The 27980-nt window shown below is 35.9% G+C and overlaps 1 protein-coding gene across 3 annotated transcripts; it reads right to left on the reverse strand.

Moving 5' to 3' along the window:
* Positions 1-579: 579 nt before the first annotated feature.
* Positions 580-27730, reverse strand: MYL1 (myosin light chain 1). 3 transcript variants are annotated; one of them, XM_039352962.1, is made up of 7 exons: positions 27469-27730; positions 11168-11195; positions 6523-6666; positions 5074-5247; positions 2741-2818; positions 1668-1722; positions 580-944 (listed from the first exon to the last, which is right to left on the reverse strand). In XM_039352962.1, the coding sequence occupies exons 1-6, from the start codon at positions 27592-27594 to the stop codon at positions 1694-1696; spliced, it is 579 nt and encodes a 192-aa protein (XP_039208896.1). In that variant the 5' UTR covers positions 27595-27730; the 3' UTR covers positions 580-944; positions 1668-1693. The 3 variants fall into 3 exon arrangements, with proteins under 3 accessions (XP_039208896.1, XP_039208898.1, XP_039208897.1); XM_039352964.1 differs by lacking the exons at positions 11168-11195; positions 27469-27730 and adding exons at positions 11426-11450; positions 12225-12353; XM_039352963.1 differs by lacking the exons at positions 11168-11195; positions 27469-27730 and adding an exon at positions 11426-11456.
* Positions 27731-27980: the final 250 nt, after the last annotated feature.

The raw sequence follows: 27980 nt of genomic DNA on the forward strand, positions 1-27980 counted from the left end.
GGGGGCCCTGAGGTAAGGTTTGGGGTGCGTGGGGCAGCTCCACCCCTCCCCATCTGCCTCACCTTACCTTGAGGCAGTGACACCATGAACAACAAGAAGAATGGGTGGGCAGCCAGATACGCAGGCTCTTAACTAGGGCTTATTTTGGGGGTAGGGCTTCTATTAGGTGCCTGCATAAAAATCAAGCTAGGGTTTATTTTCAGGTTAGGTCTTATTTTTGGGAAACATGGTTATTTTTTCTGATTTTTATAATTCTCATCGGTAGGAACAGTTTTCTGTGGAATTGTTTTCCTCTCTCATTTCTGTGAACCAAAGAAACCTATGCTTATTCTAAAAAGAAATTTTAATTGCTGTTCTTCAGTTGACAGCCACCTGCCCTTCCATGATGACTGAAGACAGATCATACTTCAGAAGCATTCTTGGATAAGAATTCAGTATTTCCAAATGGGAAATTGAAACCATCGTACTATAAAAAAAAAATGTTCCAGAAATCCCATTTTGATTCACATTCATCAAACTATTCAGGATAATTTTTCTCATAAAACTTTATTGTATGGAATAAAACATAGAGAAAATAAATTAAGACTTCAATTATGTTTTAATTGGGATTTACAGAACTGAAAATTTCCAGCCATACACTGACCACAGGGATTTATTATTAGATTTCCCCTCCCAAAAGAATGCATGCCGCCTTCATGGCAGACAATATGGAAAAAAGATTATTGGGCTTGACAGTTGGTGGTGAAGTCCTTCGCAGTTGCCTTGGCAAGTGTTTAATTGGTCAAGTGTAACAACTTCGGGATTCAGCAGGTTTTCTTGCTGATGATTTCAAAAGCGAAGGTCAAGAGGCATAAATTATAGTCCATTTAAGTTCCAGGGTGACATTATTGAATGGAACAATGGTTTCCTAGATACACAGATTTCAAGTGCCTGATGATCTTGTTCTGTCAAAAAGTAAAAATGAGTTATAAACATAATTATAGACAGGACAAAGGCAGAATTTGTATTTTTAACAGTAAAGAAAATAATTGTGTTTTTGCTCCTCTCTCTAATTCTTTGTTAGCTCTTTTAAAGGTGTAGGAACTGAGGCTGATAATAACTTATTCAAGGCCACTTATAATAAGGTTGGAATCATCAAGGTGTCCATGAAGTAAAGAAATGCATAATGAATTAAAGCTGTAGCATTTGTATCATAAGAAGCTATTCACAATAAGTATATATTGCCTGGCAGCCATTATTTCAGGAATAGAGGAGATGGTTTCCTGCTGTAGGAACAACTTCTATTGTTTCCTTTCCCTGAACCCACCAGTTTTCATAAGAATGTGGTAACTGATACCTATGTTTGATTTTCCTCCCCACCTCATCCTGTTTCATGTTATCTCTCTTAGCCTGTAAATCCAAGGAAAGGATTCTCTTGATCCTTATTGACTTGTCAGCCTCTTTGAAAGCATTCTCAGCTGAAGAATAGAGTGAAAAGAGTACCAGAGACTGAATATAAGATACTTTACCTCATCTTGACTTTAGTGAGAGACTTAAGAACTGCTATCAGTGGAACATTACCTTGGTCACCTTGTGACCTGTTCATATACTTGTTGCATTTCTGTTACACCTTTCCCCCCAAAATCATCACCTTATCCAAGAACAGCATGCTCAGAAAAAGGACTTACTGGATTATGTGTCTTGAAAAATCCATTTAGATAGACATGATGTGCCTCACAAATGCTGTAGAATAATACAGAATTAGTATACTATTAGAGAAGTCTCTGTAATAAAAATGGGCATGGATTGACTATTCTGCTCTGTTTTCTTCTTGGTTTTCATTTTTCTCAATGCTCCCCACACTCATTAGGAGTTCTGTCCTGAGACATTGTGGGATGTATTTGGGTTGTTATATCACTTTCTTTAATACATAACGGAAAACTTTGAGAATCCTCCTTGCCTATCTCCTGTGCATTAATAAAATTGCTGTCACTACTTTATTATCTGTGATAAACCAGAACTAGATGGATCAGAACAATTTGAACTAACAACACTCACTCCATTAATGATCCGCCAATATTTTAGAATAATAAGGCTACCCAGGTAAAAAGATGTGTTGATCCCAATTATCAAACTGTATGATGGTATATGAAGCTTGGTGTTTGGGATATTTTTTTAATCTAGGGGGAAAAAGGACAATCATAGCCATCTCTCCAGGAATCTGAATGCTCTTATAGTTGTATAGAAATGCCAGCAAAAGATTTACCAATGTTCTGGGTACTTTATTCATGTAGGTTCTAGTCAACTCCATTCATTGTACATCTTCATCTCACTCATTAAAAACCTTTGATGGCATTTGTCCAAATCAGTTGTCCTTCCCGAACATTTTTTTCTCCTTCCAATAATCTGACCTGTTTCCATAGCTATGTTGACCTTCCTCCACTCTGTTTTAGTTATACTATAGAGTCTCTGATCGTATTACCTATGCTGGAGAAGATGTTTCACTTCTTTTGCCCAGCTCCACAAGTAAAATCATCTTACCTTACCTTCCCATCTCTCAATCTCAATCTCCCCCCCCCCACATATAATACGTACAAATTAGCTGCTGAGTGCTACCTATCTTCCATGGCCCTAATAGAACACATCATGATAACTTTGGGAAGGCCTTTTCTTGAAAGCAGAAGAAAATTGAATATTTCTTCAGGAAGCCCCACTGGTCTCTTCCAAGCACATGCATCTATCTTTCCATAGTTACCCTTACCTTCATAGTTGATGCAGCCGTTGGAGTCTTCCTGCCCTTTCATCAGTTCTTCTACTTCTTCTTCCTTCATCTTTTCACCTAAATATGCAGATAAAAGAGTATTAATAATACAGCTTCTCTTTCAGCTCATAATATTTCCCTTTGCTCACAAAAATAATATAATTAAGTAGATGACCTTTCCTCTGTTCCTTGTATAATAAAATGAGTCCGTTTTTAGCATCTGGAATAAAATGGTAGGAGAAACATTGTGGTCTTAAAAGGCCATCATTACTGCCTATTTCTCCACTGTCTTCAAGTCTCCACATTGACCATGGTCTTATTCACTATAGTGATGTAAAGGGCATCTTGAAGAGAGATGTAGGAAGAAACAACCAGATAGTCTAAGCATGGAGAGATGTAACTATGTGAGATAGAGCTGGAAGGTTAACCAATAGAGAAATGCTTGCATTAAATCTCAAGCAAGTATTTGTTGCCAGCAAACAACAGTTTTCATTCTTGCTTCAAATTCAAAGAACCACATGGCTTCACTACTCACTGGGTGAAAGGCTGCCTACCAACATCCATCCCTGTCTCTGTTGATCACACCTCTGCCCCCTGACAAGCTTGGGAAGAGGAGAGGATATCCCTGATGTTGCTGCCCAGAAAAATTAACAATTGAAGATCAGAATTCTTCTTTTAAAGATATATTTTGTATCTCTTACTCTGAACTGAGTTACCATTTTCCTGATAGGGACATTGATTGACCTGGCCAATTTCACATCAGCAATTATTGGAGTAATTTGAGGTCCTCATTTAGGGAAGTAATAGCCATGCTGTAAGTTAGCCTCAATTTAGAGATATTATCCTACATTTAAGGCAAGCACAGAAACACACAGAGTAGGTGGGGAACTGAATTTTCCAAAAGCAGCATTCTAATTATGTTCGCCTCTTCCTAAACAACTTGAGTTTTTGCTAAACTCAGAAATCAATTCCATTTGTATCCCTAAGGCAGTTACAAGTACTTGTGTAGTGAATCTATTTTCACAAAACTAAGCAAATATCCTTTTTTTTCTCATTGAAAATAATAGTTGGTGCAGGAAAAGGACTGGCAGAGCCAGGGAGAAGTACCTGTATTTTAAAGAGGGATCAGTTTAGAGTCATTAGATAGCCACAAGTGAATTATGTTCAACCCCCCCTTGACTGCCATTGAGCTTTATCTAAGTCTAACCAGGTGCTGACCGGTAGAGAAGATTCCTGTGCATAGGCTTTGAGCAATAAATCAGTTAATTTGAACCTTCATATGTGGACCTTGTTTTTCATGCCTGACATTTGGACAGTAATCAAATGCACCAGTCTGCTGTTCTCTTAGGTTAATGATTTGCACTAGTCTGCTGTTCTCTTAGGTTAATGATTTTCCCTGCAGCAAATGACAGGCAAAAATTGCAGCTATCCCATTTTTTCAGGAACACCTGGACAGATTGGTATCCCAGCTTTCTTTGCACCTGTTGGGTTTTGTATTTGTTTGGCATTACCAAAATATGATGTATTGTTTATTTATTTATTTCCACAACAGCCTGCTTTGGGTTAGAGCCTCTAGGCATGGATTGTGAAAAGAAAATGGAAAAACTAAATTCATAGAAAATGCATGCCTGAAGCCAGGCTGCTCTTTAGCCTCTCATGTTTGTGCCCCATCTGAAAGGGAAATGTTAGCCCTCCTTTTTGAATTCAGAGGGCTCAGTCTAACCCAGTTAAGGTCAAATATCTGAAATAGAATTCACTCAATACTTTAGGGGAGGGGAATGTGTTCTGCTCTGATCCCAACTTGGAAATGTTTCACACAACTCTCTGGCAGCTTTCTAGGTTCACCAGACCAGAGACATGGCCAGATGAGCTAATTCTAATGTAGAAAGCCACATTAACAGAATCTTGCAAGTCTGAAACTACAAATCTCCCAGTGTCTCCTTTACAGCCTGAGAAGATAGGGAGGGTCCCTTCTGAGCCTCTTTCTCCACCCTTATGCCTCTGTGGACTATGCCCTCTTTTATCTAACTGTTCCCTTAGCAGCATCTCTTCACTCTATTTCTCAAGGTCTTTCTCATATACCAGTATACACCCTATTTTTTTTCAACTGATTAAACATGTTATATAAATAAACCATTAGGTTAAAATTGGAGGGGCAGTTTAATTTCTTTTTTTTTCTATTAGTCTTACCCTTCATTAGAAAACTTTTTATTTTTATTCTGCTCTTGACTTAGTTAGGATCTTTTTTTTAATTTAATGAAAGCTATGATATTTAATTTTTAATTAAATTAATCTACAGTTCTCTTACGTATAATTCCTCTCCCAGTACTTACCAAGAGTGGCGAGGACATGGCGGAGTTCAGCCCCCATGACTGTTCCATTGCCCTCCTTGTCAAAGACACGAAGACCTTCAACAAAGTCTTCAAAGCCACCTTGATCTTTATTATTGGCAGCTGCCTGCAACATGGGCAGGAACTCTTCAAACCCAATTTTTTTTGCATTCATCTCTGTAGAGAAACAGCATCGTTACTGTGTTGGAAAGTGCATTTTATGGTATGTCTAGAACTCTTCTTACGAAGTACCAAGTAGAGATTTACAGTAGATTTGTCCCACCGGCAGCAGTATTATCCTGCTTTTGAAAATTAATTCAATTCAGAACACCAAAGTTCTTGAGAAAAGAGAAACATCTAAGTATTTGCTCATGGCTGTGTCTATCACCTCAGAAAGCTACTTTCACAGGAAGAAGACAAGTTTGTACTCAATTAAAGTAGATATTTGTTTTACAAAATTCTTAATTTCATGGTTGTCACCCACAGCTCTGTCTCCAGGTAAATAAAATAGACAACAATTGCATTGCTAGCACAGAGGATATGTAAGTTGATTGAAATACACTGCAGAGAGGAGTGAGTTAAATAGGACAAGTAGTGGGTATTTTATTTGATTAATATGTACTCAGCAGATCTGTGCTGGGGCTGTGTATTTTCTTCTCTTTTTGTATTTTTGTACAGCACTGTCAAGCAGGTAAAACCATAGCTTCTGGTATGTCACTGACTCTTTCATAGTGATATTCTTATTTACTTGTGTTAATAGTTCATGGAATGTATTTCTTTTATGTTATCTTTGTAACCTTCTTGGGACTCAAAATGCAGAAGATTGTTAGATTATCTCCTACCCAACTATTGCTCAAACTCTGACCTAATTAATCTAAAAAAGGCAACTCTATCTTGTGTCTTAAGCTTCTACCTTTGTCAGATGTTTCACTTTTCATCATTAAAGGTATGCAAATGAAAAGGGTGCAAATCTAGCTGGATAATGTTCACTTAGTGATGGTTGAAGGTAGGAGATAGACTTGTTGAGTTAAAGAAGTTACAGCAATGTGTATGTCCTTCAGCATAAATAACTAATAAGAAAATAATCATTTATGTATTGTTTAAATGGTAATTTAAGTATGTAAAAACCCAACACTGCAGTACTTTTAAATATCAATTGATTGCATTTCAAGTCTGTTTCACTAAGAGGAATATAGAGGAATTCAGCTCTAATTTTTAGATTACTGAATACAGGAAATATCTCTAAGTTTTCTAAGTTTTTTAGTTCCCTAGTTTAGAGGGACAGAAAGAGTAGATAGCTGAATGCAAAGATACAAGTGTGTATGTGTGTATTTGCTTGTGTGATCAATCTAGTCTTTCAGAAATCAGTATACCAAATTTGAGACATTCATTTAACAGGAAAAACATTGGGAGGATATATTTTGATTAGGGTGGATCACAAAGAAGATTTACCCTCATTGCTGGGGTTGCCCAGGATCTTCTTGACTTCAGCATTTGTTGGGTTCTGTCCAAGAGCGCGGATGACATCTCCAACCTGGCTTAGGGTGATTTTGCTTTCCCCGGTCCTGTCAAACAGGAGGAATGCCTCCTTAAAGTCTACAGAGAATAGAATGTAGGAGTTATTAGATACAAACACTGAATCCATAAAGTAACTATAAGCAAGTACTTGTAAAAAAAAAAATCCAGATTCTCTACCACCATATCCAACAGCACCGTATTTCAAGAATTTTACCTGAAATTTTAATGTTTTGTTTTGTGGGGTATTTTTTTCATTCTCTCTCTCTTCCCCCTCCCTTCTCCTTTTTTCCCCCCTTTAGGAGCTAAAGCTTTAGCTGAGACAAGAAAATGAAAACAAGAATGTTGTCATTTTCAAAAAAAGTGGCTTGAATGTTTGAACTAATATTGCCAGTAAATCATTAAATGACAGCATATGCATGGTAATCTATACTAGTTCTTCTGTAAACATTTTCCTTGCTGCTCTCTATAAGCAACTCTGTGATTTGGTATCCTTTTGAAGTCATAAAGTAATATTAAAGTAATTTCACACATACCGTCAATTGATTAAATTAATTAAGCACTACTGATATTGCTTTATCAATAGGTATCTGAGAGTTTTAGACCAATGCAACTATAAAGCTTTAAACGCTGTGGGAAACTTCCTTGGTGTGGAAATGCTATATACTCATGTAAATAATATTAAGAGCTAAATTCTAGAACAAAATGTCAAAAAGAGCATTCAGGATTTGATTTATGGATATTTCTGAGAAGTATTTGCTCTGTAAAGAATTGTTTCTATGTTGAAGACTTTGGGTATTGATTTTTTTTCAAAAAAAGATCTAAAATGCTGTCTTTTACATCTCCTTTATAATGACTTCCTTAACCTAGAAACTAAATCCATAGATCGGGGGTGTCAAACTGCTGGTCCACAGGCCGGTTGCATCATGCAGAGGACACGCCCACCCCAGCTCCGGCAATGGGAGAAAAGTCGCGATATGTCGCAACATGTTATGTGTTGCGGGGAGTTTGACATCTGTGCCATAGATGATTCAAGGTTTGAACACAATTATGAGTAACCATAATCATCATTTCCCCATCAACTAAGTTCCTGTCACTCTCATCAGCAATACTCCAGCTATCAGTTTGTGTTAAATTCACTTATCTTAATGATAAACTTCCCAAGGTTCAGTTTTATAAATTCTAGACTACTAAAGTGAGTGCAGGTAGTCCTCGACTTACGACCACAGTGGAGCCCCAAATTTCCATTGCTAAGCAAGGCAGTTGATAAGTGGATTTTGCCTCATTTCATGACCTTTCTCGCCACAGTTGTTAAAGTGAATCGCTGCAGTTGTTAAATTAGTAACACGGTTGTTAAGTGAATCTGGCTTCCTCATTGACTTTGCTTGTCAGCAGGTCACACAAAGTGATCACATGACGCTGGGATGCCGCAACAGTCATAAATACATGACAGTTGCCAAATATCCAAATTTTGATCATGTGACCATAGCGATGCTGAAACAGTCATAAGTATGATAAATGGTTATAAGTCACTTTTTTAGTACTGTTGTAACTTCAAACAGTCACTAAATGAATGATTTTAAGTTGAGGACTACCTGTACAGTATTTGATTTTGGGGGGATATTATAATTATCTTTAGGTATTAACAATGCCATAGTTGCATAAGCATTATTTTTCATATTGGCTAACATTTTTGTAAATTCACTGTAAAACTGAATATAATTCCCATTATCTTTAAACATTAGAGTGCTTCCATGTTAAAATATAAAATCGTTTGTATCTGCTCCAATTCTGAATGACATGGTAAATGGCAAATCTCAGTAGAAGTATATAATGAGAGTTGCTTTTCACACAGTTGCATTTTAAGGCTTGCAAACCAAGTTTTGCTATTAGTATGTTATGTGGACTCAGCCAATGATTTTCAACTGCAGTGGTGCATATATTTATTAGATTTTAAATAGAAATATATTAAAACACATTTTAAATCACATGTGTCTTAAGGAAGGAAAGAGAGGATTATTGATGTAATGGAATCAAAATAAAATGAGATACGAGTATATCCTTGTCATTCACAAATTTAAACACTGATTGTTTTCCAATGTGAATGTTATCTGTTAGAGATGTGAGAAATTGATGTGAAGCAGCTGCTTTGCCAAAGTCACATTTGAGCTAGGACATCCACTTTGACATCTGATTCCTAGAAGAGTAGTCATTTTCCCACCTCCTTTTTCTAAAGGAGAGGAACTTCTGAACTGAATTCCAGAAAAATAGGCATGGCTATGGCCAGGTATCTAGCCCTCCCACATGTGCCTGAAGCAGCTTCTCCCATGAATTTCATTAGAATCTTCCCAATCTGGTGCCAGATAACTCATTCAATTATTCAAACAGTTAATAGCTTGTTATACAATTGCCAGCTGGAAATGCCAGGCACAGAATATTGATAGTAAAATAGAACGAATCAGTGACACAAAGGTATAGGATTAATATTGATTCAGTTGGATTAGTTTAGTCATATGATCAAGTATACAGTCCTCATTAATTTTTCATAGATGCTTTGTGCTGCTGTCCTATTTTAGGGTTTACTCCAGCCCTTCTTATTACACTGTGCAAAGGAGCTTCTTTGCCTTCTTCTAAATTGCTGAGACAGGACATACGGCTCATAGACTGTAACTCAATATATTTGATATTAATCCCATCACTATCTGATGTGTGGGACTTATGAAGTCTCTTGTTGCCAGATTCTCTCTTCTTACAGCCTAAAAAATGTTGGCCTTTTAGAGATGTAGAAGGAAAGTGCTACATACTTCAAGATTTATACAGTAGTTCTTTGCTGGATACCAAGAACAGAACAACCTTCATTACCATCACTGGAAAATCACCAGTATCTCTCTGTCTAGCAAATGTAAACACCATTGTAATACTATTAACAATAGCTAGTAAATATATATAGTGAGAAACAAATTTGAAAATGTCTTATTGTGCATTTAGTGGGTAGTTACTGTGTAGCAGACAGAATAAAAGATGTTTAAACATATTCTTAAATTTTAAAAATGTTTTTGCTATTATTGTAGTTTGATATCAGAATAATCATCACAGCAAAACAGGTGGCCATTGACAAAATTTTTGTCTAATGTTTTTTCTCTGCTTTACATAAAGATATTGCAACAGAGGTTTACTCTCCACGGAGCTTAGTCTCCATGAAGCTAAAATATTGCTTTTACAGGAGACAGAATAAATGTTGCTTAGAAACAGAATTAAATTTTAAATTTTCAGCAATAAAAACAAAAGTGGTCTATAAGTAAATATTCTTAGTGTTTCTCCACTTTTTTAATATATAATTTTTCTTAAGCTAAGAAATTTATCACAAAAATGGCAACTTATCGTTTATATTACTGTAATCTGAATAGGGATAGTAATCTATTATAAATGCTCACTTACTGAATTATGTTCCTAAAATCCTTCTAATTCATCATACTTCACTTGATATTGACTTAAAAATTAATACAAATTGGTATAGTAAGTTCATGTTAATAAATTAAAAGAGAGTTTTTCAACTGAGTATACTTTGTAGCCAGTACAGACTTCCCATCAACTTACAGATGAAACAAATGCATATGTGTATATTAACTGTAATAAAGGCATATGAAATCATTAGTTTTACAACAGCAACATGACTTCAAACATGATATATAGAAATTAGTAATGAATCTATATATATGCCTGTTGCTGTTAAATTGAAAGCTGCAAAAACCACTTATTATTATTATTATTATTATTATTATTATTATTATTATTATTATTATTATTATTATTATATCTAAGCATTATGTTTGACAACACAATTTATTTGGCAAAGCATTTCTACAAAGGTACTTTTGATGGAAGAATAATGTTGCAATATTACATTGAAAGGTACCTTTTTGGACAAAAATTCTTAGGAGGCCAGCATTAATGGTACAAAGATGTTTTGTTTTTCACTGAATATTATATGCATGAATTGAAATAAATCTACTCTAGAGCTAGTGATTAAAATTAAGCTTTAAAGCAAATGTTTCATAAAACAGAACAAAATTGTTATTTTGAAAAAAAAAAAGAATTACCAGAGTTAGACAACTATGCAACAGTTCTGCTACATGAATGAAAAAAACACCCCAAATCAGTTACATCTTAAAAATTAGATGGAGGGAAGTTATACTTTTTCTCCAGTAATATACATTGTTCTCTTCTAACTATTCACAAGTAAGAAATTATGTTTAGTACATTGTTCATATATTTAATAGATAACATGTTAAAAAATGTTTGCCTTTCTTGGCTTGGATGACTTTAAATTTTATTCCCTCCACTATCTCTTCTTGGGAAGAAGTATGAGCGAGAGTCAAATGCCAGATGTTTGGTGAGCTTTGCTTCAAGGATTGAATAGCAAAACTTAAATATATTAAGAAAGTACTTGGAATCCTTTTACATGTATGTAATTGAATTCAAATCAATAAAACTTCCCTATTTATATCAATGCACACTTTCTAACAGTACTTTATGTGAAAATGCCTCTGCCTGTGTTTATGCATTTTTCCTGAAAACTCACCATCCTGTTGATCCTTGGAGAATTCGATCTGTTAGAAAAAAATCAATCATATAACAAAATACTTTTTGGAATTCACAGCATCCTGCTTGCTCCATGAAACTTCTTTCCAAGATGCAAAGAAAGGGACAGGTATTTTTCTTACAATATCGGAGATGCTACTAAACTGCTAATGAAATAATATATCCATAAACCAATGAACATGCAACATTTGTTATCACAATAGTAAATTGCAATAATATTCAGTAATGTTCCACTTACCAGCAATTTGATCAGCACTGAAAGACTGCATTTGGCAACAAGAAGAAGAGGGAAAAAAAGGAAAATACTGGTATTGTTGGAAAAAATTGCACTGACAGACAAAAACTATACATATCCTATAGCTAATGGCTACATTCAAGAATTAGCGGGCCAAGGGTGCACTCTACTAATGATAAAAAGATCAGTGTTATATCTTTCTATATGCAGTGAGAAATATGGAAAAGTAATATCAGTATGGTATGATACATATTACAAATCAAATAAATTGCTGCTTTTCATTAGTGAACACAAGGTAAGAAGCAGCAGCATTAAATTTAAAAGAGCTATGAAAGTAGACTTAGGGAGGTACAAACTTACACTTACTTATAGGAACAAGTCCCATTTAATTAAATGAGATTTACTTTCGTGCAGACGTGCACAAGACTTTTTAGATAAAGATTTATCTGCCCTTTCAGTTCTATACAAAATAACTTGCTTTTATGATGGGTCACTGCACACAATAATTTTAATAACTTGAGTTATTAATAGCAACTTGCTATAAGGTTGTGGGAAATGTGCAAGCTAATGAATGAATCAAGAATTCCTAAGTAACCCCAATACATAAATGTAACTGTAATGTACACATAATTTGTATGTTACACATCTACAAATTTCAGCCTGATTTTGCTGGGCATTGCCCCATTAAAAATCTCACTAAATTGGTTTCTGGACTGCCTTATTATAACTAACACAATGTTGGAAATTATAATGTTACATTAAGTCACTAGCTAAGCAGAACGTAATTTTCTTGGAAACCCACCATGACTGAGAAAGCTGGAAGGACAGAGGAGGAGCAGGAGCAGGAGCAGCAAGGCCGACAGACTTAGCCGCGAGGCGTCTGAATCCCTGGGAGTGGTCCTTACTCCCTGCTCTTAGATCTTTTTATTGAACTGAAGACAGTGACATCAGTGGCAGGATTGGGTGCCAAACTGGAGCAGCCACTCCCCCTGGGAGAGTTCTTTAGCTTTCTTAGGGCAAAGAGAAGGAAGGATCCATTTCTTGATGGATCTCTGGCATAGACTATTTTTAGGACACTGCAGAGAAGATAGGGTGCTGTTCACTGTTTCGCAGGGCTGGAATCTTGTCAGCATTTTATCACTCCTCAACTTAAATGTGGAACACTTCTTAAGTAGTCTACCTGTTTATTTAAAGGACTACTGAGTGAACCGGAGAGATAATCGGTCAGCAGTTTGGTTTGGCTTTTAATATTTTCACTCAAGTTTGAACTGGATATATTTATTTTGGAGAACTGAAAGATTGACCAGGGCTATAACAGCACTCTTTGATGCCCAAAGGGCTGTGACTTAATAGTTTCCTGCTTCCTTAGAAGACTGTGGCTAGTGCATTTAAAGGAATGAATATGAGGAACCATGTTTAGAAAGGAGCAATTTGATAGTGGACACTATTTCCTTGATTGCTCCTACTCTTCCTCATACTGAAGGTCTGTCAGTCCTCCCTTAAATGGACTTGAGCTATGTGTGTAGGGCCTTATAAAGACTTCCCCAAGTCTCATTGCCTTCCCTCTCACCCTCATCCCCAAATGGGAAACAGAATGCCAGGGGACAACAAGACCACACCTCTAGAAAGCACGGGAGGTTTCCTGGTGGACTAATCTAAAGACTGGTCATTGTGATTGGAGATCTGGGACAAAACCCGGTATGTTCTCAGGCCTTCTGTTTAGAAACATGAAGTTGAATTTCTGGGCTAAATTTGAACACGATAGGAGTACTGCATGCTTATTTTATCAATCAAGTGGGATGGAGGCTCTTATGAGTGACAAGAGCTGGTATTTACTCCCAAAACAAACCCTAGTATTCAAGAGTTTGTCCTAGTATAGTAAAAATCATGTCAAATAAGGTTTTGTTCAAAATATATTACAGATGGATGCATTTTATTGATGCACAGCTTAATTTTAATTATAAGTGGTTAAATTTACAGGTAATGGATCTAATCTAATCTTTGGTTTGCTGGATTAGAAAAGCAACATGAGAAAACAATTGGTTCCTAGTGTATTAGGCCACATTAGAAGCACCATGTGTAAAGTAACAAATCTAATCCTCACTGTAAGCCCTTTTGTTTCAAAAACAAACTTTCCACATATTTACAGGGACTAGGCAAAAAAGAAACAGCACTTTGCTTCATCATTTCTACATCCCATTCCTATATCTGAATAGATTCATGGGATGTTAATCATTGACTAAATACACATTCTTATTTGGACATAATGCCAAGCTTCAGTATCAGTGATAAACATAGAGCAAATGCTGGTTATATATTGCATTTAGCTCCCTGTATTTAATCCTTTCTTACCCAAAGGCAGTGCTTTTTTTGTAAAAAAAAAAAAAAAAAAAAAGTGCCAGAACTCACACACGTCATACAACCTGCCTTGCCTACCCTACAAGGTTCAATCCAAAAAAGGTGCTGGAACTCCGTTCTGGGCATTCTATGAGAAAAAAAGCCCTGCCCAGATGTGTCTGAATGTATACACAGTGCCTGGCATTAACTAGGAAACTACAGCGTGACTTACCATGTAATATGAATATGCCTATATGTATGGGATTATTTATGTATATCCCCAAGCAATGCAAAAATTGGGTTAATGGGCTTAAATTAAAGCTCCCTATTTTTTCAAGGATCAGGTTCTAAAAATACCCATTAATGGTATTTATGCTATCTATAAAATCAAAGATGCAAATTGAAATAATTATTTCCAGTTACAAAATAGATAATTCTAGACCTAGGTAAGCAAACCTAAGTGATATGCTTCCGATTTGGCAAGCTTTGGAGTTCCACAAAATGAAACAGGTTCTGGACAAAGAAACCAAAATCAAATCAAGAGCATCATGACACCCCAAGAGCATTTTGGTGACAGGTAGGAGCTGTATCTGCAGCTTTGAATTGTATCTCAAGTTTTGAATTCTCCAAGATAGGTTTGGGAGGAATATGATAGGTGATTGACAAATCTATCTTCCTAATTCCAACAGTGTCAAAAATTAAACTCAAACGGGCACAGACTCTTTAAAAATTAATTATTAAGTCTTCTACTTATTTTTCTAACACTGATGAAGATTCATTGAGATTTACTGAGCCTCCAGACTTCAATTCTTTCCATGAAAATTAAACACACTTTTGATCGTTTCCCAAGCTCATCATTAGGAGTCTGAAATTCTTCATTTCTTAGATCTGACATATGTCATGCAAAAATTTGGAACTGACATGTATCATTTAAAGTAAAAGTTCAAAGATAAACAGAAGCAGTAACAAAGATTGTCTGATTTTCTAGGCACAGGGTCTTTCAATACAAATATTGTATTTTGAAACAAGGTAACTCCATTCAACTATTTGTCATACTTTTCTTGCAGATTCTGCCACATGTGATTTGGTATTCTTATGGCTCCAAGTATTCTGCCAGAAAGAAATCAGGGATAGGAACTAGAAGCAGAATATTTCCTTTTTAACAATTTATTCACATTGCTTTTGTCATTCTTGAAAATTTCCAGAAGCTATAAATTAATAACTTGTATGCCTAGTACTTAAACATGGAGAGGCAGATCAAGCATTAAAGAAAGCGATTTTCACTAATGTTCTATTTTATTAATAATCCTTTAAAAGCATGCTCAGAATTGATTTAGAAGAAACAAACCTTAGCTTAAACAGATTCATTTATTTTTTTAAAGATCATTTTGGTTGTCATAGTAACAGGGGTAACAGAATGTTAAATAGAAACTGTTTAAAAATAAACCAAGAAGGCCTTTGCTTTTTCTAATGCACAGTGATTTATAATCATAAAATGTCACATTTATAGAGGAAGAATAGAATGTTCATCCCTATTCTGGCTAACACATTTTATATTACAATTTTCATTTTATTCTATCATGAGTTAATTAATGAATTCAGCAACAAAAACGCTATTAATGAATGAGTGTGGAGAATTCTGTGCCACGGAAATAATTGATTAGGAAGTTTTTTTACTTGCTGAGTCACAGAAGAAGATCTCCATCTTATGAAAGAAAGGTGGAAAGACTTTGAAGTGAATGCTATTGAAACGGTAAATGTCTATGGAGATTCTCAGTCATCCAGGTCATGATTTTCCCACAGGTGCTTTGTTTTGAAATGGTGTCACTGCACAGAGTGGCTCTGAAGAAAGAGCATTGCACCATCAGGCCACCGCCGTAAAAAACAGCCTCTCCCATTGCCTCAAGAAGACTGTGGTTAAGCCTCAGCAGATTGAAAGGCATGATACTGGCTGAAAAGCTGCAGGGAATATTCGGCTGAGTTGCCTTTAAAGGAGACCATATTGACCTCTGCTGGCCATAACAGCCGGTTGCAGGCAGATCTTGCTGTCTGCAGGTCCAGTTTTGAATCGCAGAGGAAAAGCGAGCGCTTGTTGGAGATGACTCTTAGGAGCAAGTTAATCATCATCAGATCAAGACTTCCGAAATTCATAAAAGGGAATCAACTTTGAGCCTGGGCTGTTTTAAAGGGAAAAGGGTGTGCTTCCTTTCATTGTGTTTACAGTAGCAGTTGGGAGTGAACCGTGATGCATATGACTCAGGTTCTTTCTCAAGTAAAGTTGCTTATTAGGCAATAAATGAACAGTCAACTATGCTAACTTCCTATTTATGGTTGCTATGTTTATCTCTAACATGGGCTGCATTTGCATGGCACACTAGTTGGCAAGGGTCATGTGACATATAGAACCATCTATTAACTATACTGGCCAGGTTTCCATAATACATGAAGTACCCAAACTAATAGAGTCCTTTCTAATCTACAAGGAGGATGAGGGATACCATGATATGATGGCTATCAAAACTGACATGTTAGTACAATTGCTACTGCCTCATGCCACTTAAAACAAAACTTTTGTTCAATATTCAGTTATAAAGCCAAATATTACACCTAGGAACATATCTGAAGTTAAGTATGTTCTTATTCTAAGGTTAGCAACAGAGGCAGCAGCATCTATTACTGGCCTGTACTGGGCTGCTCTGAGCTGGGCAAGTTTTACAAAAGGAAAGAGAAAGATCCACTTTTTTTCTGACCAAAATTTCCCGACTTGAATATTCACACAGTTGCCACTGAAAATGGAGACTTGATTGTAGTAGATTTGCTAATATCACAAAAATATAGCATGGGTTTTTATTAGGAGCCGGTGTCAAAATATGGGTAACTACTTCAAAAACTATGCAGTCATAAGAATCCCTGTATACAAGAAAATAATTTTGGGGTGACCACTACCACTGTGAATATTAGACATTTCCTACAATTAGCCATCCATACTGATAGAATGAATGCAAATGTTTTATCTTCTAATGGTTTGTATATTTTCAGTAGCTCAGCCCACAGTCAAGTAGCACAGTAAAATCTAGAGTATTCTACTTACTGGCAATAGTTGTACACCAGTAAAATAGATCTTAAACTAATATCCATTTAATACTATATATAAAAGGATCCCACATACCTATATCTTCCTGGACTCTTAGAAACTTCAGTGTCAAGCATCAGAGATGCAAACATATTGTCATTATTAGCTTGAGAGAAAAACTGATTAAGTTCTGTAGTCCCCACAGCTTATTTAGGATTTGTGATCAGACTTCAGTTGTAAAGAAGTGTTATTGAATCTTCAGATCAGTTTCACCAGTCTTGGATTAAATAGCAGCTTCAAATGCTACTCAGGTTAGGAAACTTCAGCTTCTTCTCATTCTCTTTCTCAGATAAATACAAGAGCACAATGTCTGATCTTTGATGCCACCAAAATGATATGATATTATATTCAGTAATGATGTTGCAATCTTATGGTGTTAGTATTATGTGAATTAATAATTCATACACTAATCAACTAAATACAGAGAATCAATACTTATATATTATATTCTGGAAGACTTTATTCTAATTACTTGAATATATTTTTGTATAACTTAGCATGATAGGGTTTTCAGGACTGGAAATATTTTATTGTTAGACTATCTATTTTATCTTTTTTGCTATTATGAATTGTCTGTCAGTACAATTTATTTCCTTACCTTGTCTCCTTATGCCATTTGCTATTCATTCAGCAATAACCTGGCTGAGTCATAAATGAAACAATTAAGAAAATGATTAAAATAAGCAAAGATCCATTGGTACAATTGCATGCATAAATACTATTCTGCTTCAATCCATACAGATTATAAAATACCGTGCAAAAGCTAATGCAGTCTTTAGAAGAGACTTTCCTAACCAAGTTGTCTCAGTTTATATGATGGACATGAGTTTAGGAAGATTACTTAAAATTGTGCAGGTACTTATGTGCTAAAAGTCATTGAGAACAGCCTTCTCCTGTCCAGTGCTTTCTGATATTAGACTATAATGTCCATATTCTACAAGCAACCTGCTGTTAGCTGAAATCAATGAATTGTAGGCCAATATATGTGAAGGCTGCTAGATTGGAACAGCTGACTTAGAGATTCAATTGTGGGCTTTCTCATTAATAATGTACAACCAGATGTTATTTTATCTAATGTGTTTGGAGAGAAAAATGCCCTCAAAGACTACTTCTTGGTTTTATTCATTTACAGTATGCATGGCATGCTTATTTTAACAATAGATCTCACAATAACTTTATAAATATGTTCCAAGGGACAAATGTGACCTAACACAATAACCCAAAGCAATCTCATTTTTCAGGACTTAAAAAGTGTACTTTCTATGTCACTTTATCTGCTTTCTGGAACAACATCCACCAGGCTTCATCCTGATGAAGTTCAAAAAATCACTGAAAACCTGGCTATTCTCCCAGGCCTTGGAAAAAGTTGGGGTGCTAAAATCCTGTTGGATTGTTTTAATCTATTATATACCTATTTTTTTGGGGGGGGACCTATATATTCTATGCTCTTCTTACTGTTGATTCTTGCCATACCTTCTTTTGATGTGTGGGCATTTGCATCCTGTTTTTATCCCACCAAGGAAATTGAGTGACATACAGTGGTTTGCTCAAAGGGATCTGATAAGTTCACAGCTGAACTGAATTCTGAAATTTGAACTTTCAGTCCATCCCACTGGCCCTGTTAGCAAAGCATATCTCAATTCCCAAGTGAAGTATCTATGGCTTAGTGTTGATTCACTTTGAATGTCTTTCAAAAATATCAAGCTACTTCGTGGATTCAACAGGAAGTATGAACTATTACCCGTTACTAGTCTTAGGTCACATATCCTTAGAGCAACCTGGGTATATTAAAAATTCTTTCTGAATTATGTTGATTTGTCTTTGGTCTCAATTTTTTTAGGGATGGAGAAGAGAAGACAAAGTTCAGGAAAAGATAGCATCTAAAACCAACTATTTAATTATTTATATTGATTTATATTTTCCTCTATGAATCATGGTCTTAATGTTATATGGTCTCTATGAAGATGCTTTTTGACTTTTTTTGTGTGGATATCATGCATCTGATGAGGAACAGGATACAATATCTACCATTAGAAGGCATGGCTCCTGTGCTCCTACAGTCTGATTAAATATTTAATGATATCAGTACTGTCATATTTTATTATGCTTTAAGGTTTTTAGGACCTTCTAGTATTATCATCTTGTTAAGTTATTAAAACTCTATAGTCTGTGAGTTGTTTCTCCAGTGAAATATCTGTATATGTTGATATCTTCAAACCAAAGTCTGTTTATTGTCAACAGACTTTGGTTTGAAGATGTCTGTTCATTATTGTGGTTCTCCCCCCAACTTGCTCTCTTCACCTTCAGGTGATCTTAGAAGTCCAAATCCTGATCTGAATACTAGAGATGTATGGGTCAGTGAGGCCCAGGAGTAAGCCTTGCATATAAAGATGTTTTTAGGGACCAAGGCTTCCATGATGTGAATGGGACAACTTGTTATGGCCCACCCAACCCCGCCCACTCGCCACGGCCAACATGCTGCGACCAACTCACGGGACAACTCATCATGGCTAACTCACCATGGGACAACTCACTGCAGGACAATTCAACAATTCAATCTAATTATTTAAAATAATTAAAAAATATTTTAGTTTTTGTCATTTACATTTCATTTTGTCCCTCCTTTTGCATCTGTTCTTTAATGATTCTATCCCACCATTTCTTCGCTATTAGTGTAACTCTTGTCCCGCGATGAGTTGTTCCATGGCAAATTGGATGCGGCAAGATGGTGATGGCAAGTTGGCTGTAGCGAGTTGGCCTGTTAATTCCCAAATATTATTTTACTTAAAGTTTTGCTGAATGATTTGATCATTTCAGTTCAATTAAGTTCAATAATCTTGGTTTAAAAAATAATAAACTAAGATATTTCCTTTATTTGGTTAAATTCTGTTAAATACTTCTTGCTATGTTTTGTATCTGTCCTAAAATACTTTTTTTCCTGGGTGTGTTTGGATTTTATTTGTTTATAGCTTAACATTTCCTGGAATGCAATATTTTTGCAGCAGCAGTTTCAAGGTACAGAATTATTCCATGCATATAACTTGTACACATAATTTAAAATCAAATAGATGACCACAGAAAATTGCAAAGCTTTATACAAACTGTACCTGCAACACTTTTTATGCTTTTTTTTTTTACCACTGGCAGATATATAGATTTTTTGCAGTGGAAAAAGCCCCCCCCCCCGAACTGCTTAAAACTGCTTCTAAGAAAACATTTATAGCAAGCTGAATTGTTTCTGAGTGGAGGGAGAAGAAACAGTCAGGAACCTGTGGCCCAGTAAACCAAATTGTTTGTATTCATTGACCATATCTCACAGACAGTATGACTAGCAGGCTGACCTAGTAGGAAGGGATAAATAAATAATAATGTCACACAGATGAGTGTATCTAAAACATTTTAATGTCGTGCTGTAATTTAAACTGCCTTTTTTTTTTTTTTGCAATATAGTGGGCAAATATAGTATTTTGTTCAGGGCTGTTCAGCAAGGTGTCTTGTATTTTGCTAGTAAGCCCATATATGCTGTTTGCATGCTAATAGTATTATGTTATATCTTCAAAGTGATTTGGCAAACCAGATTTTGACCACAACACATTCAACAGGTGTCCTCACGAGCATCCACAAAGAGGTGTAAAGGAGACACTATCATAATTCTCAGGTTCCCAAGACTTATTTTTTTAAAAAGAATTAGTTTCCTGCCTTTCTACAGAAAGAGATATAAAGCAAAATATGTAACCACTTTTGTATAAAAATCTGTTCTTTTCAATTATTTAGCCCAGTGTTTCTCAACTTGGGCTACTTGCAGTACTTTTACTGCACATTTTTTATCCTCTGACTTCCTGGGTAGACTCTCTTACAGAAAGCAATTTGTAAAAAAACAAATGCCTTTATCAAAAAGAGACCGAATCTCTTACATATTACTAAGAAAGCCAAACAGGGTAAATTGCAATTATATTACTTAGCAGTTCCTTGATCTGTCTTTTCAGTGATCAGAAATATATTTTTTAATCTTCTTTTTTTGTATGTTTGTTTGTGTGTTTGTGAGTGTGTGCACACATGCCTTCAAGTTCTTGGTGACTGCCTGGACTAGTCCCTGCAGTTTTCTTGGCAAAATTTTTCAGAAGTGGGTTGCCCTTGCCTGCTTCCTAGGACTGAGAGAAATTGACTAGCTCAAGGTCACCCAGCTGGCTTTGTGCCTAAGGCAGGACTACAACTCATGTCTCCCCTTTTCTAGCCTGATGCCTTAACCACGACACCAAACTGGTTTTCATTTAATCTATATTAAGCAAGAATTTGTTTATTCGCATTTAGTCCAGGAGTTTTCAAACACTGCACTTCTGTGACGCTTCTTCTTTCCCTATCCCAAATGATTACTCCTCCACTAACGAGCAGCTCCATTCCAAGCTACAATGGATGTCCCTGGGGCTTCGTAGTCCTGAATTCAAGGCTCCAACGGCTGGATTCCGCCCCCCCCCCCGCAGTCTCAGGATTGCATTTGGAGCACTCAGCAACTGAATCACAGTTAAACTGTTTGCAGCATCCTTTGGTCAGGTGACTGCAATTTACAGTGTTGTTTTGCTGGAAACCAATGTTTACTTCAGTTTCCAGCAGAAAATGTCCATTGTGGACACTGGATTTGCTTCATGATAGCAATGTTTGCTTAACAACTGTATTTTTTTCTGTACGACTCTGGCATTTGCTTAATAACCACTGCAAAAAAGGTCATAAAATCAGGAACAGCCACATGATGACCAGCTTAATAACCAGCATGACAATAATTTTGGGCTCAATTATGTTGTAAGTTGAGGTCTACCTGTATTTCACCAGTGTTAGAATTGGACAAGGACTAAGAAACTTCTAGATTGTAATAATTAAATTTGAAACTATATATTAAATAAAACAATTATAGAATTTATTATAAAATAAAAAGAACACTGAGCTTCATTATCATATATATTTCTATCAACTCTCTAAAGAATATGGATATATTTTAGCACACAGTCACTATTGCTGGCAGAAATGCCAGAGGCAAAATAACATTTCCAAGAATGGCTGAGTCCAATTCATAATAATCAGTGTCAATGGATTACCAATATCCAATTAGTTTGTACCATAATCAATAGATGTTACTTGTTGCAGAAATTAGGGATTAGAGCCATTTCAATTGTGTTAAAAAGCACAATGTGAGAAGCAGATGAAAAATTCTTATCCAACTTCTAAGTTTCTTGTGATACACTTTGAACCCTGACTTAATCCATGATTGACATCAAATATTGTTTTAGGATTTAAATAGTTTCTTTGATAAAGCTGGTTAAAACAGATTGTCAGAAGCCCAAGTTCACCAATTGTGAGGAAAGTGGGAGAGTAGACGTAGCACACTGATTTCTCAAATTTAAACCTATTCAACTTGTCCAGGTTTCCTGGATGATTAGAAATAAAGGAAGAAGTAGACCTCTTCTATACTCTAATAGATAATGAAGGTTGTCGTCATCGCTATCATCGCATGAACAACTATTCATAAAGTTGAAGAACCAGAACTTTATGAGCAACTATTCATAAAGTTGAAGAACCAGGAATATTGGTAGCCCTTGACTTACAACCATAATTGAGCTCAGGATTATGGTCATAAATTGTGGAGGTTGTTAAGAGGGTCACCACATGATTGCATCTGATTTCAAAACCTTTTGTGCATGGTCATTAAGTCAATGCATTGCATCCAATGGGTATTTTTTGTCTGAAATTGGAAGTAAATGTTGGTAAATTGTAGTGGCATAACTAAGAAATGCTGCAAATGGCCATAAATGTTGCCCAGTTGCCCCAAGCACCCAAAATGCAACCATGTGATTATGGGGGCAGCTGTCAAAACTTTGAAACCAAGTTGTATGTAGCTCTGGGGAGGTCCATTGTAACTTTGAATGATCCCTAAGTGACCTTCTTAAGTCGAGGAATGCCTGTATATATTTTCAGGGGTATTAGTGGTATATAATATTCAAGCAGTGCAAACACTGTATTATGTTATTTATTAATAAAGTGAGAGGCCAGAGAGTTAGATTCTGAGCAAATATAGCCTTCTGTCTCTGTCCACTGCCAAAGCCATTCCTCACAAACTCTATTGCTCCAAGGTTTCTAAGATGAAAAGAAAGGCTGTTCTCAGGACAGAACCTGTGTCTTGCAAGTTGGAGGTTCTTGATTTAGTTCCTCCACAAAAACCCAAGCAGGACTTATGTTTAAACAGTAAACAAGAAAGATTCCTGCTCAGAAAACTCATAGTATCCACTGGTTGACAGCAAAGGGTTAGTGTATCCCTCTGTTGCCATGTGAATTTTGGGAGCCCAGATCTGGTGATCCTAATTCTTATATGGATCTATGTCACTACTGCACTGAGCTGCATCTCAGGTCTGCTTGAGTTTTGGATGTATTCATTATCACTACTATGGGGTACCCTTGAAAGCGTCTCCATAGACATATAATTAAACATTCCTAAGGTTTAAGATCAGGAAAATGTGTAATATGAAATGATCATCAATTTTATCCAGCAGGTGGTACTAGAAAGAAGCACCATTCAGAAAAAAACCTGTAAGTAACAAAATGCCTGCTAAACTAAATTAAACTAAAGCATAAGAAGGTGTTAAGTATTTTGTATAAAAATTAAAATAATTTAAACAATTTGAATTTTTTTTTCTTATGTAACATTTTATTGTGTCTATTTATTACCTTCATACTGTATGACTTCTTTTTAAAGCGTGAGCTGAAATTAATCTAATTTTGCTCATGTCTTTTCTAAGAAAAAGTTAAATCTTTTAGAAATTAATCATTACACTTTCTAGTGAAATAACATTAACTGTTTATTTGCAGTCCATAGAATCAACAAGCTGTAGAGTTGGCAGGGACCACAAGGAGCATCTAAACCCAACCTCCTATACTTTGCGTATAGAAAAACCACCAAAAATGCAGAACTCATAACCTCTGTAAGTAGAATATGGAACAGACTGCAGTATAAAGAATAACAGAGTTGGAAGGGACCTTAGAGATCTTCTAGTCCAACCCTCTGCTCAAGTTAGAGACCCTATACCATTCTGTTAGAAAGTACACTATTCTGTTGTGCAGATATTACCATTATTATATGAAATATAATATCTAAAAAACACAAGGATCACTTACCTAAAGAAAAGCTGCAGAAACAGAGTAAAATACTGTAAAAGTTCAGCTAGATCCATCATATCAAGTACAAACCTCTGGCAAACGCTATATTCTCAGCTTTCAAAACTAGGATCCGTGAGAATGAGATAGCGACTTTAGTCTGACCACCTTCGGCCTGAATGGAAAGGTCCCTAGAATTCTCCTCATCTGATTTAACCTCAGCCAAACCCTTTACTTGTAGTCTTGCTCTGAGTAATGTAAGTAATGAAAGTGACAAGCATTTTATTCATCTGAGATGGTTCTTGGGTTTGAAAGCAGGCCTCAGATTTAAGCCTTGGAATTGCAATCATCTCAGGAGGTGACCTTGGCACAGGGAGCAGGCTGAAACTCCAGTTTCAGGAATAAGAGTACTCATCTAACTCACAGAGGTATTGTGAGGATAGGATATGAGCTACATACACAGGAAATTACAGCTTGCAACACAGAAACTATGATCAAAACGCAGGTGGATTGGCTGGGACCAATGACGAGGTCAAGAAGCCGGGCGCAAAGAACGCCACACTTATAAATAGTTTCTCCCATCGACTGGAGACTACCCTGATGATGCTGGCAGATGCCAGCGAAAGCTTGGTTTTATTCTGGTTTTATTAAAACTTTTTATAGTTTTATAACTTCCTGGTGTTCGTATATTTTATTGTTTAATATGAGTCTACCCAGGAATCACTGTTTTGTTTTTAATATTCTTAATTATATATATATATATATATATATATATATATATATATATATATATATATATATATATAGAGAGAGAGAGAGAGAGAGAGAGAGAGAGAGAGAGAGGGAGGGAGGGAGGGAGGGAGGGAGGGAGGGAGGGAGAGAGAGAGAGAGAGAGAGAGACTATACTGTGATACATGAGCAGGATGTTGGAAACCATCCTGAATTGTTTCCAAAGAACTATAGTATGAATTCAGTTGATCTGTAAATGAAAAATCCATGTTTTTCATATCTAGTTTTATTGGAAGCTAATATCCATGTAAATATTTAAGCCTGACTCTTTAAAAAGAAGAGTGTTCATAGTTTATATAGGCTTTTTGTTTTGTAAATGGGGTTGGAAATTTGGAATATGTGGACTTTTGCTTGGAAAAGAGATGATTTTAGGTAAGTAATTTTCTTCCTGTCTCAGCACCACTCTTCCTTGTATATATAAAAGAGAAAGGTAGTAGCAATTACTCATTTACAGAGTTGTCATGTTCCTGAGAAAATGTGCACGAAGTACTTCCATCACTTGAAACAATATATAAATACCACATTGTACAAAATGTTTGCTTAGTTTGTTTTGATGCAGCTACCCTCCCTCAACGTAAATAAGAATATGCTTTTTGTAAGCATGTGTGCATGCTCATGCAAAGTAATTTGGTAGAAAGTAAATCTTTCTTGTTCCTGTCACTGTGAATTCACCTACTGTATGCCTCTAGAAAAATTCACTTGAATTAGAAAAGTACTGTCCAATTTAACAAAAAAGATCTGTTGGGGATGCAGTAAGATTGAAATAATAGCATTCCATTTTTCAGATCATAAATATACTACTAGGAATATTTCTGTAAAGCTAAATTAGCCAGAGTCACTAGAACTGAAAATTTTATTTCATTCTAATGCATTAACACATACAACTATTAAACTAATGTAAATTACTTTTGCAAGAGATCAAGTCTTCATTCTTCTTCATAATCTAGTATGCAAGAGCTAATCCAATTGTAAACAAAGAAAAATTGCCTTATTTGGGCCAGTTGAAATTCTGCATGTTTTCAGTTCAATTTTAGTGTTTTCCCATTATTCAGGATACTGCTTACAAGTCCTATGTGCTTAGAGCTCAAAGCATTGTTAGAGACCTATACATACTTCACGATCTGTTTCTGTTGCTCTCCTCTGAGAGGAGGTTTTGAAGTATTTCTAGCAGGACTACTGGATTCTGTAACAGCTTTGTTCCTTATGCCACCTGTCTTTTAAATTCACAGGATTCTTCTTTTTCACCATGCATATGTATACATCCAAACTAGACTGTGTTGTTTCTCTGTGTCATATATGTGCGTGTATGTGGGTATATGCCTAATAGTATTTTTTTGAGAGCTGAATGCAATGAAATTTCATTTTAATGTATGCTGATTAGTGTACATTTAAAGTGACAATAAACTTTCTATTCTATTCTATTCTATTCTATTCTATCATTACATCTGAAAACCTTTTGGAAAAATTAATTTGCATTTAAGATTGCAATTTTAATCATGGAATCTATGAATGCTTATTTTCAAGTAAACACATAGGAATGTAATTATAAAACTTATCTATCCATTTAAATGTGCTAGAATTTATTAAACAGATAAAAAGGTTCATATGAGAACCTAAGAAAATTCTGGTTACCCTTTCCATCATTTCCCAATCTACAGGTTTCCATATTAGGTTAGATTTCTTAGGTAGAGTGTCCTAAATTGGAGTCTGATAAAATCAAAATGCCATTCAATGGAGAATGACTCTGGACTCAGGGTCACTCAAGGAATCTATCCAGCTAGGCTCCCTCTGGCTCCTTTCCAAAGGCAGACCTTCTTGCTCTTCAAACATCGCAAGACATGCTAGACTGTGGTACATCAGATAATAACTACACTATATAAAGATTTATTTCACCATGCAAAGTCCCAAAGATAATACGTGCTAACCTTGAAAACAAAGAACGTACACAGAAATATTAGTTAACCACTTCAAAGCAAGATGCAAATTGTGAACAAAAGTAAAAGTTGTAGTCACTGAAACATTTCACTGTATATCCAATTAGTGATGAGCATCCAAGTTTCTCCCAATATAAGTATGAAAACTATTAAATTGGGTTGCTGTTTTTCTTATGGAAAAACATTAAATATGTCCAGAAATAATGAATGATAAGTTGCTCATTATTGTATATAAAATGAGCTCAGGATGAATTTAATGAACAATAAATATTCATTAGATTTAATTTTATTGATTAAAAAGCCTGTGAATTTTCTTGGTAACATAGGTTTTAATCTACAGTGTAGGCTCATGGATACTTAACTGAGAAAAGAGTAAATGAGAGGTCAAATTGAAATGGTATAAATAGCAGTATTTGTAAAAAATAATAATACTGTAATTGGCCACTAATATCAATTTTCTGTACACTTAAGTAAGCTACTGAAATATGGCATTTTATTGTAGCTTACAAAACAAAACAAATCTAAATATTTCAGTGGTGTGTGTGTGTTCCTGCAAAAGAGAGGGAGAAAGGGTCTTTTCCCCACCAAATCAGCTCCTTAATGACCGCAAGCAATAAATAAGCATCTCCCGGATCTGAATTTGGGCTGCTGTTATTCTCTTTGCTCTTTGATGGTGGATGCTTTTCAGTGACCACCCAAGTTGATCTGTTTACCTTGATGCTGGAGAGATCAATTGCTGGTTCTTTAGGTGGTGCTGCTGCTGGTGCTGGGGCAGGGGCTGGTGCAGGAGCAGCTGCTGCGGGGGCAGCTGGTTTCTTAACATCTTTCTTTGGTGCCATTTTCTTTCTTTTTCCTTTTTAAATTAAAAAAAAAAAGGTCCCACCCCAAAAGCCTGGAAGAGATTCCTGGGTGAGGAGCAGTGAGTGGTCAGGATGACTCCAGCCCAATGACTTGGAGGTAGACCCAGCGGGTTAAGCACCATAAGGGCATATATATATATTTCACTTAGAGCCTAATACAATCTTACACTTGCAGCTGGATTGGACAGCTTGCTAGTCAAGGGGGATGTCATTCTGAGACAGGCTATAAATGGAAGATAAGGGGGTCAGCGCTTCATGAGATTCAAGAGAACTTCAGTGCCCTTTAAAAAAAAAAACCTCCTGTGCATTTTTGCAATAGATGGAAAGGAGGGGGAATATGACAAAAACAGTTCCATCTCCCTGGG

The sequence above is a fragment of the Crotalus tigris genome, unplaced genomic scaffold (assembly GCF_016545835.1).
Source record: "Crotalus tigris isolate CLP2741 ecotype Arizona unplaced genomic scaffold, ASM1654583v1 scf7180000018485.2372832, whole genome shotgun sequence".
Taxonomy (NCBI): Eukaryota; Metazoa; Chordata; class Lepidosauria; order Squamata; family Viperidae; genus Crotalus; species Crotalus tigris.